This window comes from Netta rufina (assembly GCF_964035555.1).
Source record: "Netta rufina genome assembly, chromosome: 5".
NCBI lineage: Eukaryota > Metazoa > Chordata > Aves > Anseriformes > Anatidae > Netta > Netta rufina.
The window spans coordinates 6724092-6738349 of NC_140128.1; the positions used below are offsets into that span (position 1 = coordinate 6724092).

At 41.3% G+C, this 14258-nt stretch overlaps 1 protein-coding gene across 1 annotated transcript in view; it reads right to left on the reverse strand.

Annotated features, from left to right (window-relative positions):
- The window catches only part of KIAA1549L (KIAA1549 like), a gene marked incomplete at its 5' end in the record, with an annotated part of 98940 nt that overhangs the window by 1971 nt on the left and 82711 nt on the right, over positions 1-14258 (reverse strand). Inside the window, 4 exons of the mRNA XM_084287246.1 lie at positions 1706-1857; positions 6063-6208; positions 7427-7524; positions 13645-13992. Coding sequence (XP_084143372.1) covers positions 1706-1857; positions 6063-6208; positions 7427-7524; positions 13645-13992 — 744 coding nt within the window. The remainder of the gene's footprint in view (positions 1-1705; positions 1858-6062; positions 6209-7426; positions 7525-13644; positions 13993-14258) is intronic.

Below are 14258 nucleotides of genomic sequence, written 5' to 3' on the forward strand. Positions count from 1 at the left end.
CTGGTGTCTTATTTACAGTCCCATTAGTGGAAACGCATGATGAGTATCTCATTTTTAAGTCTCTATTCCTACTTAAAAAACAGAAATGTTTTGTTTCTACATTTTTTTCTCTTCTGCTAAATCACAGAAGGGTGAAAAAGCCTCTGTAACATGATCTGGTTTAAAGCTCTGTAACACGTAAGTGAAGTTGAAAGAAATATTCATTTCCTTTGAATTCTATATTGTCAGTTATTTTCCAGCCAGCTTCTCACTTCCCTCTCTGTCCCTTTCTGTACACAGCAGAAAGGAACAGTTCCCTGGCACTAACTGCTTTTCTCACCTCTTTCCCTTAAGACAAGGGAAGAAGAGGGCTACATTCTTCTCCTTCCAAAGGAAGGAACTGGGGGTTGGAACATTGATTTCCATTTTTTTCTGGTTTGTTTTTAGTCTTCACTTTTGACAAGTGATACCTGACTCTTATTTAATGCAGCCAAGAAGTAGGGATGCAAAAGGGAAAAGAACAAAAGTCAATTAAAATACTGTTCCTGGCTCTGTTTTCTTTCTGAAGAAAAAACTCTAAATGATTGCTCAGACACAATGGTCCTCCTGAATTTAAAGTGTACATAGGGTTACAAATAAAAATTAGAAAAATAACATTTTTTCATGGTTTCCATGGAAGGTTTTATTTGTTTTAAATGGCAGTTCTGATCTGGAAGGGAATCTGTACGACTTCACAAGCCTCCAGGTGTCAGGGGCACATCAGCAGATGTGCTCAGCTTACACATGAACGTATTCCTTCTTTCTTGACAGTTCAGCCTGCAAATTCAGACTTGTAGCTGAGAGACAAAGTGAATTCTTTTCCTCTCAGACATCAAAAGCAGTAATAAAGATTTGGCAACAAATAGCTGTCCCCAGAACATTTATATGCCCTTAATCTCTCTTGCTTAGTTGCTCAGAGGCAACTATTAGAGAGCAGTTCAGTAAAATATTCTGTTGATGATCTACACAAAGAAATAGAATCCATCTCTCAGTTCACTGGGTTGAATTGGTTCTGCATAAACACCAGATGTGAGCTCAGGCAGCAAAATCAATCTTTTGCTTTTATTTCTTTAATAGCATTAAAGGTAAGTGTCGAAAAAAAGCCCTAAATGTTAGAAATTGTTTCAAACATGACGAACTACCACAATTCATTTTAGGATCTCAGTTTTATTTCTTTGAAATGTAGGTACACTTCAGACTAAAAATTAGATCTGTCTCAGAGTAGAATTGTGCAATTAATTATTTAGTTTAAGATCTGTCAGACCCTTCAGGAGGACTTAAAATGCTGTGCAGCAGGGTTGCGGCAGGCCTGGGAGCTAGGAGCTGGGCTATCTTGAGAGAAGCCTCCAAGATGTAAAGGTGCTCCCCAGCTCCCAAACAGCAGGAAGCCACTTTGAGAGGCAGCATCACCTGCTCCCTATCCAAATCTTTAAGCTCAGTCTTGAGTATCTGACACACCAAATTTGAGCGGGTGCCAGCCTCTAGCCTAGTGAACAATGCTTACAGTTTGTGGGATGGATGACTAAATATTCCCACTCTCTCTCACAGATTTTCATTGCTAGAGATTGTTCCCATTCAGGAAGAATTACCCTTCTCAGATCTTTTGCTGATTGCTAAATATCACTTAAATCCTCTCTTGTGCAAATCACAGAAAATGTATTGTAGTTAGAGAAAGAAGGGTACTTACTGAGTCTGCCCACTGTCCCGGTAGTTCGTTCTCTCCAGCATAGGGCAGCCAGGCTTGATTCCTGTATGCGGTGGGTGGCGTTGGGATAAAATAGCCTGTGAAGCCAGGTCGGTTTGCTGCTGGTATGGCAAACACTGCTGGTACTGTATTTCCTATTAAAAGAGAGAGAGAGAGAGAGAGAGAGAGAGAAAATGAGAGATTAGATAAAAATTAATAGGCAGTATTTTCAGTTATAAATTAGGAGATATTACTTATGAAGTAATTGTGTCCTTTTTTTTTTTCTTTTTTTTTTTTTCCTTTGGTGAGAATGACATCTCCGTTGACCTTTGGTTGGACGTAAGGCTCTCAATATCTGACTAGAATATCTCCATAATGCTGGGAAAAACTGGAGAAGATGAGATTTGTAGTTGTCTATGTAATCATGCACAGCCCTTAGATAAAGATACGAGGACTTACTCCTTAGGACTTAATCCTTGAAATGGCTGATCCCCATCAAAACTTTGAAAAAAAAGTTGTTTTTTTCCTCTTACATTTGTTTTCTTGTTTTCAATTTTGAAGCTGTGGTTGCCATGGGTTTCAAAGTCCTACACCTTTCTTTTCAACGGCAGGCTACAGAGCATTCAGTTTACACAGTAAAACTATCTTAATGTCTCTAGACATAAAACCTATGAAACCGAGTGAATGATACATTTACAAGGCTGTAATCTCAACAACCCCACCATAAAACTTCAATACTTCCATGAAAAATACCAAGGCTCTGCCTGCTCAATTCATTACCCAGCTACAGCCTGTGGCTGCCATGAATTATGCAGCTACAACTTAACTAAGTATTTCCAAGGAAACCTGGTGACACGAGATCTGTTTTTACCTTGTCTTGATCAAGATACATGTGTGGGGATGTCCAGGAAGCCTTTTGTCAGAATTCCACTCTCATACTCAAGGCTAGGTTGGAGAAAACAGCTTTCCTAACACAAGGTTCAGCCAAGTCTCTGGATATGGTTCTACCTGCTCCTTCAGGTATGGTTTAGTCCTCATGGAGACACACAGGCCAGTGTGGTTCTTTCTGCAATTACTCAGCCTAGCCACAGTATTTACAAAGTTTAAAGTACGGTTTGCTTGTCCAGTAAGACTTCCTTCCTCTAGTGTCTACTTACACAGGGAGACAAACACCAGCATCTGTACCACTGCTAAGCTAAAGCCCTAAAAACCTCGTTCCTAAATCCTTGGAGGAGAGAGTTCTCCACCAGCTTTATCATGGAGCAAACAAAGCATGTGGACAGGATGTTTTGAACACTCAATTATAATATGTCCCCACAAAACCAGAGATCTCTAGGTTCTCAGCGACCTCCCAATGCAGCCCAGAGTCAAACAGCTATGAATGCAAGCAGGGCTTGTAAAGAGGAGAAAAAAATACTTTGTAGCACAGGGCAGAACCACATGGCATCTGTTTCAAAAATGACTTAAAAAAAAAAAAAAAAAAAAAAGAAAGAAAGAAAAGTGAAATGTCATCTAAAAATAATGGACTAAAAATATTTATCTTGCACTTTACACTTCCCCAGTGTTTTCCACTGTTTGGGACTAAGCCCTGCCTTTCATTTTGACGTCAGGTTGTAGGTGAAAAGCACCGTGTCAGGATGCTGCTGGAGTCACTTTGCCTCAGAGAAGTAGTCAGAGTGGATTTGTTCTGGACCAGTGGGATCTACGATGTACGCCTGAACAGCAGGTAGCCACAGGGTATCCCACAAGACCTCTATCCCAACTACTCCACTGCTCCCTCGGTTTAGAAGGAGGTGGGCTAAGAAAAGAGGCGTGGGCAATCTTTGTTCCCACCTGGTCATAGACAGCACAAGGATTGCTATTTTCAATGACTTAGCAAGGCTGGAAGTATTCTTCAGAGACGTACAGAAAAGAAAGTGCTGCTCCTATAGATGACACAAAGCTTCTACACCAAGAAGCTCTTTTAATTTAACCAGAGCAAAATGAACTGCTATTCAAAGCGAACGCTCAAGTAGCTGAGATAATACGTTATCCCAATTCTTACTGCAAAATCATTGTCTTAGAGTTAATGTCGATGGGCTACACGAGAGCAAATCAGGTCATTTCATGCCAAATCGACACCTGCAGCAGTGTTTTTTCATCTGTTGAAGCAATAAAAACTTATTTTCCAATCAGAACATTAGGAATCCTTGCTTGCTATAGTCGCAGGTTTCTTACAACTCTCTCCATCTTCCCCTGCATCACAGCCATTTACAGGACCTATCACATATGAATGTTTCCTCCAACTACCCCCCAGAACAATTCTGGCACGTTGCACAACGCACACAGGGGTCTTTTTGTCTCTGATGAAATCCAGTCACTCTTCCGTGGCAGCATAGCATACTTACTTGTTACGTACAGCAAGAAAACCTCCGCGTCACTGGAAGTTATAAAAAGGTATATATCACACAGAACGTGTTACTGCAGTCCTGACGGAGGAGTTCTTGGCTATGTGGCATGTTTTATAGCTTGAGTTGCTTCAAAATGAAAGGGAGAGCAGCTGCTCTTTTTAGACTAACGCTGCAGAAGGTACAGTGAGAAAAGCCAGAGTAGAATGGATCCTTCAGATCTACTGTATTTAATTAATTGACAACAGATTTGCATATCCACAGTATTATTCTCAGTAGAAAATTGCTGAATACAATGCAGATAACTTTCTATTACTTCTAACTAAGATAAGAAAGAAATTCTTCTTGCAGATTAACTGAGCAATGTCTAACAAACCTGCCAATTACCAAACCGAAATGACAATGTACAATTTTTTTAATCTTTCAAGTCTTTTTCTATAGCTCATCAAAAAAACACATTTTGCCAATGAGAAGCTATTTCCAGTATTTTCCCAGCCAAGTGTTATGCAGAGACCATCAAAACAAAGTATCAGATTAATCTTCTGATTACATCAATTAATTCAAAACCAAAATTCTTACCAAATTCATATCAGGAACACATGAGACTTCTAAAACGGAGATACCTTGACCCAATACAAGTTCTGCAAGTGAGCACAAGCCATCTTCTCCAAAAAAAGGAGGGCAGACTAGCTAACGTATAACCTTTGACCAGGCAAAAGCACTGCTGCCTTCTGCTTTGCATGGATGGGGACACAACTCCTCGATTTTACCCCTCCTCACTAGTCCACTCCCGTCACCACAGCGAGGGGTTAAGTTTCTCAGGAGGAAATAAGGAGTCATAAAAGACATCCCCCAGTCAGGCTGAAAAACATCAGTCACACACATTTTTCTTTACATCCATTTGCTTTTCCTCCCCTTCCTTACAAACCAAGCTGTGCTCAATGCCATCAAGCCTTCTTCTACACAACTCTACTACTTACAGCTTTTGAAGGTGATCTCCCAACTGTTCCCAGTCTCGGTGCTTTGGTTAGCTCTGAAGCATTCTCAAAGCACACAAACTGGACCTCTTTCAGACGAAAACAAACTGGAACAAATGCTCTAATGAGCATTCAGTCCATGGGTCGCTTGAGAGCTATGCCAAGTGTGCGTACGGAAAAGGCAGAAATTCAGCAATGCATACAGCATGGATGCCAGGCCCTCATTTATAAGCTGATCTGCTTTACAGAGCTGCTCCTGTTGGTCTGCTCCTCTGCTAATGTGGATACAACCACTGTGTTATAGTTGACCTCAAGAGGAAGAGAAAAGGCAGCTGATGCAAACTGCTACTGAGGATCAAAAGAATGGAAAGAATCCAGCGATTTCAAGCAATATCAGCCAAGAGTATCTTTTAGTTTGATGAAGGGAGCTCAATGTTTAATAGAAAAACAGCTGCATTTCTTACTGTTCACACCTTATTTTAACCTAGATCACCATATTTGCTGGTAACAGCTTTTCTTCATGCAAAGCTGTAAAGGTTTAGAGCTGCCTCTTGCTGCTGAGCCCCATCAAACACTGCAAGTTCTGCTCTTGCCAACCAATGCCCTCTATACCAGCTAGAAAATCCCCCCTTAAATTTCCACTGGATTTTGTGGTACAAATGAACTTTTTTACTGGACCTTTAATTGATCAGTGAGCCAGCAGAATGCCATAGTGGAACAAAGACTATCTGGTACATTGCTGCAGGGTCTTACCTTCAGAAGCACCATTTCCTGGTGCTTCTGCAAGACGGGTAGTATTTATAATGCAGCTGCTTCTGCATTTACAAAGGGATAATCTTTTGTATATCCCCTTCAGTTGTACCCTATAAAATACCTAATACCTTCTTTCTCCAAATAATCATCTCTATTTGCTATATCCCATATACTCATTTGGATGCAAAACAAGTTGTGTGGTTCTCAAAGATGCAAGTTGGGTCTGCAGGCCTATTTTTTCACCTGAGTGAAAAGCTGATTGATCAAGTGGGCCAACAGACATCGGAGCTCTTGAACCAGGTGCAAAAGATGCCTGATCGTGATGCTGGGCCGGATCCACCCCACTGGACTCAGGTATTCTCACTTTGCTGCCAATATCTGATGTAGACCTGTGCATTAAAAGAGAGAAAAAAAGAAAAAAACCTTTTGATATCCTGATTAATAGATGAGACTTGTAGCCATACATACATGCCTATCAGATACAGCATGACAAGCCTGCTACGGATAAGTTATCTGATTATGTTCTGGCAGGACAGAAGTTTGGAAAATGTCTGAGCATTTCTTTAACCTGGTGCTACTTAGGTGAGGTGTGTAATTACAGTTGCATAGAGCCTTTGCTTACTGCATCAAGCAAATGCCTGTGACATGCAACACAAACAAACAAACAAAAAGCTTTACTGTAGCTAATTAACACAATAGACAACCATAGACAGCAGCATATTACTACAGTGCATATGACAAGGTATCATACGGCAGGTGACTACTATGCTAAGTAGCGCAAACTGCATGTGAGAAGTACTAACAGCCACTGAAAAGATGTGTCCCCGTTGCTTTAGAGCTAAAATGGAATGGATAAATGAGAGTGTGTCAGAAAACTGTATCCATATCCTGAATATTGGGATGCAATTAGAATATCATTAGCAGATATTCAGAAAGAAAAAGTTTCCTTTGGTCTCAGTGCTCCACAGCAATTCTCAGCGGGCCTGTGGTGCCTTCAGATTGCAGTTGGCATCAGGCAGTGCACAACAGCACAATATTGAAGGTTAAATGAGCTCATCCACCACAGAAGTGCGAAAATTCCTTGAAATGCATTTTATCGAGTGCCTAACCGTGAGGATATGCCAAAATGTATACTTTGAGCTAAGGCAATCAGGTTGTCACAAATATTTCGCTTTGGAAACACAGGTGTGAGATACCTGAAAGCCAGGCACAAATCTCTGGACCCAGGGTTCTGATAACTCATCTGGATCATGTTGCAAGTCCTTAGAATAGAGAAAAGCAGGGAAAGTGATGGTGTGAATTATCTACCCTACATTGGCTATATGATATGCCATTACGCATTGTGTGAGTTGAGGCAATGAGTGTTTTAAAAGAAATCAGAGCCGAGCTGTCCTAATTATGTTGAAACTGATTAGCTAGCGGAAGAGAAAATTCATTGTTATTTCTTTCCCCTTGACATTAAAAAGAAAATAAAAATAGTATGTTTCTCATTTCATGGGTGTTTATTAACTAGACGGCTCCTAAGTGCCACTTCAGGGTTTGGCTCAGTTCCTTTGAAAACAGTGGGGTTTAGAGTTTACACCTGAAATAAACCGAAAGGTAAATACCTCCTGAGAGAGGCAACAGCCACAGGACCGGTTCTGGGAGGGACAGGAGGAGGAGGAGATCCCATTACCATCTCAGGAAGCTGAGAAAATCTGTAAGCCTGTAAAAGAGAGAGAAAGATCTTCTGAGGCAAGAAGAGATACCATGCAAATTAAAAAGGAAACTAACCTCAGAAATCAAATACCTGCTTTGCATGCTGGCCCACAGGAAGCTAATATTTTGTTGCACCACTAGAAATACCAATTCATTATAGAACTTACAATGCTTGGGTGATTTTAGGACGTTGAAGAAAACATGAACAAATGTGTTCACAGAGGCAAAACAAAGTCTAATTAAAGCAAAAATGTATTAAACGCTGTCTCTGTGACACTTGTAACCTTGCTGGCAAAGCAGATCTGTTACAATTATGTGAGACTCGACAGCTGCTTTGGACCCACAGGTAAAAAATCTCAGTATTTTCAATTCCTCCAAAAGCAAAAGATTCAGAAAGCATCCTCAGAGCAGCATCTGGTGAAATGAAACTGCCCGTGAGCAATGAATATTTCAACATTTTTTTCCAGCCTTGAAGAGATGAAAAGAAAACTCTTCACAAAAACCCCAAGCTCTGTAACTTTCTAAAGCAAACATAATTCAAATTATGTTGAAAAAGAAGAGTAACTCGGAGGAGCACACAATCAGCCCACTAACTCATAAAACCCAGCATTTCGCTCGTAGCTGTTCTGGATTTCATCACTAATACACGTGAAGGTCAAGTAACCATGTGCATGAAAGCTGTGGCACACAACAGATGACCTTTAGGGTCTCTTCTAAATTCTCAGGAATGCTATAGATTAGAGGTTATAACTTGGCAAAATTAGGCTTAAAGACAGAGGGATGATTTCAATCTCTCTACCATTTCACTGACACTTCTCTCCTACCCATTGTGCTTTATTTATTGCTCTTTGTGTTTTTATTGACAACACTTCAGACGAATGCCCAGGTTTAAAGATAAGATCAGAGTGATAGCAAATGACTAATTCTGGGGAGGCTCTGCAGGATCAAGATCCATGCATTCGGGCTCAAACTGGAGTCTGAAGTCCAGCACTGGGGCTTTGACCCTCGAAAAGAGAGGCATCTGCTTTACCCAGAGTATCTCCCTCGGCAAACAGCAGAGAAAGCTAAAAACGTGGTAAGAGGGGATGAGTCACTCTCCATCTCCTGCCTGTTGAAAGAGCCTACAGGATTTACATGATTAGCTCAGACTTAACACCTACATTTAGCTTTGAATTTGGCAATATAAATCCCACACTAAATACCCAAAACCACTATCTAAAGTAATCATCTTTACAAATCACACTTTCAGACAGCGCTCCATTGTCTTTTTTTCGCAACTAGCTGCAAAACTGGGTTTGCACACAGGGAAGATAACGCATCCAATGCTGACTTTTGATGTCAACGTATCTAAGGGAAAAGCAACACAGCCCAAGCATCTTTCTCCCACCTCTCACCTCCACCTCTTTTAAAGCAGAGTAAGGTCCCTCAAAGGCAAGTCTTTGAAAATCATTTTCCCCTTTCATGCCACCTATGATGTCTCTCAATATTTATTTGCAGCGTGTTACGCTGATATTTAAACTATTTATTTCTTTAGGTGGAAAAAATATGAAAATGCAGTGGTACATTTCCTAGCCAGGCGTGGGAACTACTGATTTTTAATGAAAGAACTGTATAGGGGAAAAAAATGCTGTTGCATCAAAGGAAACCTCATTTATATTTCTCCTACTAGCGCTGGACTTGAAATGGTCTGCAATACCTCTTCTGCATCCAGAAAGCTGGCGATGCTCTCCCAGACTGAACTGAACGCCTCCTTCTGCCTCCATAATCCTTTCATCCCACACCTTGCTCTCAGCATGCGTTAGTACTGAGTATGAAATTATTTTTTCCCCTGTTTTAAAGGTACAGGATATGTTTCAGAGTCGTCGGTGACCGCAGATACTACTGAGGATGACAGGGTTGGAGGAGAGCTGCAGACTTGGGGTTTCACTTGTGTATTAATGCACAGCTTTGAAATGTGGACATCAAAGGAGGCATTTTAAGGAATCGAGAAGAATGATTCACAAACTTCCTGCGACTTGCCCTGAAAATTTTGGGGAAAAAAGTGAAGTAGAAAATCCAAGCATTTATTTTGCTGCTTACATAGGAAATGAAAGATTTTGAACGAGTGGCACCATTTTGCTAATGGCTGGGCAGAGGGAATCCTGTTAAAGGGAAAAATCCTATTAAAAGCTCTGCTACACCTCCCCAAGGTGCCGTCCACTCTGGGGAACAGCAGCCAATCCTCCATCACTTTTTTCTGTTCACAAATATATGGATAAATAAAATAAAATTCACATAGAGAAGCGCTCTGAAAGGATCCCAAAAGCAATTTTGTTTAAAACTGAGGAGCTGTGCAATAAGAGGCTATAATGACACCGGCAATGGTCATCGCATTTCAGACTGAGGACAGACTGCACAAGCGCCAGACTGCAGACCTCGCACCACCCTTTCAGGGAGAAATATCAGTGAGGGAGCCTGTTTTGGCTAAAACACCAAATTCTTAAAAAGCAAACCAGTGAAGATTTAAAATTAGGAACTGCTGTTTAGCGGGGAACTTTGGGAAAGCCTCTGGGCCCAGGACACACAGCGTGACCTTGCAGAAGATAAAGTCCAGCCAAAAGGAGCCACCTGCACCAGTTTCGATTGGTGTCTTGTACAAAAACCAGAAGTCTAAGGCATCGCCTGTCGGGATGCAGACAGGAGGAGTTTAATCAGCACACAACAACCAAAGGCTGAAGGAGAAACACTGCAGTTCACTTTAATGGTACATCTCACTGGCTGCGCTATCAAAGCCTTTTTACCACCTCCAATTTACAGATTTCTTTGTCTCGGGCTAAATTATTCAATGCTGCCTTCTAATTAAACGCCCATCTGCTTAAATCTCATCGTAGGAATTAAAAGGGTAGTGTTTTTGTTTACTCACTGGGTGATTTAAATAATTTGGTTATTCATTTGCAATCCAGGAAAATCGCATACATTGATTTCAGCTGGATTTGGTTTTGTTTTGCTGCTAGCTTTGTATTTAGTTTATTACCTGTTACTAGAATTAGTTGAACTTTGATTAAACACTCACTTGACCTCTGTTAAACGCAGAGAAGCTGCAAGGACTCAGATTCCTCACCAGCCATGCCGGCTGTGAGTCTGTCCATGTCCACCTGTGCCTGCTATGCAATGCCAGTTCTCCCCTTGGGATCAAATCGTGTTACTCTTACTTCTCTTTCCGGAGCACTAACAAAGAGAGCTGGGAACTGGCCCAGCCCTGTAATAAAGAGGCTTTTTTTCCCAGGCTGGAGCACTCTGCTCAACTCAGCTACAGGGATTTCCAAAGCAGTAACACGACCTGCCAAGGTCCAGTGCTGGTACTCTGGCTCCTGTTGTACTTCTCTATTCTCTACCTCCTGTCCTCCAGCCTCCAGTATAGCAGCTGGATGACAAGCACCCAGCCAAATATTGCTCATCCCATTTTCAGAGGCTCCGGCACAATGCTGCAAGTTTGCATTTTACTGGCTTTTCTCTGCCAGGAGAAGGAGAGAGCCCCAGATGAAGGAGCTCTGTTCTCACAGGTTACCCAGGAGCAGCTGACAGAGAGGCATTCCCACACAGGCGCTGTAATGCTGGCACGTAAAAACAAAAATGAACAAAAAACACAGAAGGTCTCAAAAGAAAAACAAACATGGAAAAAGAAGAAAGCTCAAGAGACGTACACAGCTCCCTGGCGGTGGGACTAACCAGGAGGTTCACTCCAAAAAAATCAAAGAGCCCTGATTTGGAAGAGACCTGAAGAAACCCAGCCCTGAAGAACGGTTCTGCAAGCATCTGACAAATACTCAAGAACAGAGGGAAACACTGAGATGGAGATTATCATGCAGATTTTTGTTGTTTTGCCTCAACCTATTTATTATTTCTCCATTAGAAAGGTAGAGAATGTCTACGTTACAAATTTTATCCAGCACTTGTATCTCCTATGAAATGTCTTTGCAAGTGATGGCTCTGAGAAGGGTGCAGTCAAATTACTAGAAATTTGTGGGATATTGTAAAAGTTTGGAGTCCAATGCATGGACTGTGAAGGCCCAGATCTTACAAGACACTGCTGGGCTGGAGATCTTTATACATATATTGTATCCAGAGACCTCTAAGTAAAGCCAATGTCTGCGTTTGTTCCATCTAAGCAGCAAAATCCTCTTAAATCCAAATTTCAAATGATAATAGCATTATTAATGTTGACTTCTAATTGCAGCTAATAACTGAAATTTTAAAAAGGCAAAAATAAATAATGCCTTGTTTGTAGGGTAAACGTCCTCCCCTGTGTAACAAGCATCCTGGTGCTCACGTACATCTCACCCTGAAGCCTGCCAGCAGCTCCTCAGCTCCCTGAGCTGGACACAGCTGCTAAGGTGCTAAGATGTCAAGAGCAGCAATTCTTGCACATTTTTCCAGCACACAGGTCACTCTGCACACACATCTCAACTCTTGTTTTGTTTTGTTTTGTTTTCCAACTGCAATCCTCCCTCCCTCCCCACTTGAGCACAAATGGGTAAACAGATTAGTTAAAGTCAGCTTATATTTGGGAAACTGATCGGCAGAAAACTATGAATTAAAGCCCTTATCCAAGCTCTGGTAGCCTGTGACTATCCTAGCCCATGGCAATCAATTAAAATATAAGTCTCTTTGGGGAATTCTTTAGCGCTATCTTGAAAACCCCAGAAAGAAAACCAAATGCTTACAGGTCCTAAAACATGCAGACGATTGAGTAATGAGTCTTGAAAACAAAATAGTGAAGCATTCACCAAAAAAGGGTGGCTAATACATTTTCTTAAATCTGTCACCATACAAGGTTTTTCAGTTCCTTTTAAAAGGACCTTCTCCAGTGTCAAAGTAATTTGACTAGCTATTAGCTGCCTCTTAAGCTCCTAATCAAATTTGAACCATGAAATATGATTAGAAGCCATATATGAAGTTCTTCAGACCAATTTCAAAGAGCCAAAAATATCCTTTAGCATGATTTAGACAGTACCAGCATGAACCTCGGATGGCAGTGCCATTGGCTTTCACTTATGCTTAGAATAGGTCAGAAGCAGCAACCCTTAATGTATTTTTTATTGTCATGGAAAGAGCTCTTAGTAATAGTTGATTTAAACTGAGGACACTTTTCTGCATTATTCTCTTATTCTAGCCAGTTAGGGACTAATTTTGAAATACATTCGTTCAAAACAACAAATGTATTTCTAACAAAAAAAAAAAAAACAGCCTTAAAGTGAACAACTTAAATTTAATAAGGCTTTTTTTTTCACACTGATATTGACAAATGGGCCATTTCTCATCTGAAAGCAATCATCCTTGGTTTAGATTTGTACCTGACACATGTGAAAAAAAAAGATTATGTTGAGTTTCAGAATACAGGATCTGTGAATTCAAGGGTAGCTCGACCTGCCAAGGATACCCACAGCACTACTGCTATTACTGTCTAGATACCTACAAATCACCACCAAATCACATCCATAGACATCAATTCTTAATGCCGTTATTTCTTCTGTATGATAAGGAAATGTTAGCTGCAATTTGAGGTTAGAAAGTGAAGCATAAGAAGTGACTTACGGAAGGGCAACCAAGAAACCCTCAGGGCCTGAACCATCTCGTGAGTCCCACGCCAAGAGCTGTAACTGTGGGACTCTCAGTATCAGCCCATGTTTCAGGTCACTCAGACTACTACAGTGAGTTCCCTGTCTTGGTATGGTGCTCCTCAGTGGTGGAACTTGTGCAGAAGTGTTGAATGTTTTATTCCCAGCTACGTATATATACGCTTTACAAAACCAGATCGATTCCAAATATGCATTCAGCGAACACGAGGAGACATGCAAATCAGTTCTTGATCTACTGAACAGTCTGGAGCTTAGTGCAGCCTGTTCTTTCAAGCAGAACTTGGACAAGACAACCTTGCTGCTAAAATAGAGCAGCAAGTCTTCATGCAGGAGATGTGTATGTGTGAGGATACATACATACACCCCACTACCCAAACTTATTTACCGTAAGCATGGCTTTACACCTGGTTTTTAAGCATGTAGATGAGACTCCATCTTTAAAAAAAATACGTCTCAGAGTAGAGCTATCTTTATGATATTACAGCATACTAAAGAGAAGTTTCACTTACTGGTCTTGGCAGACTGTACTGATACATTTCTGGTCTGTATGTGGGGACCCACTGCACACCCCCTCTAGGTCGGGTCATGGTACCAGGAGCGCTGGTCACCACCTCTGAGTAGGGCAAGTGTGGTGCTGAGCTGTAGGCCTCCTGCCTGCTCTGTCCTCCGTGGCCCGCAGAGGCCAGGCTGAAAGCCTCTTCCAAGAGCATATGCATCTGCTGTCGAACCTCATCAATGGAGGGCTGAGAACTTAAAGTTGAGGTCTCTGAATGGCCTTTGGCCTGACGGGACCTGGTGTAGCTCCGAGGCTCATTGACACGGTCAACGTTTGTTTCTTCTATAATTTCGGGCTCAGTCTGTTGGATGGAGTAAAAGGATGTATATGTAAAGCTTTACAAAGCAGTATTTGTGCTGCTTCACACAAAACATTCTCAAACAGAGCTAGAACATACAATGTCAGGACTTGTTACCGTATAGACACACGACAAGCATTTTAAAGGAATTATGTCACACAGGGAAGGACAATAGCCAGGCACTCAAAGACTCTTTCATATCCTTCATTGTTTGCTGCAAAAGCTAGCAGGGACAATCTGTAACATGTTAAATTGTTAAGGATTCACTT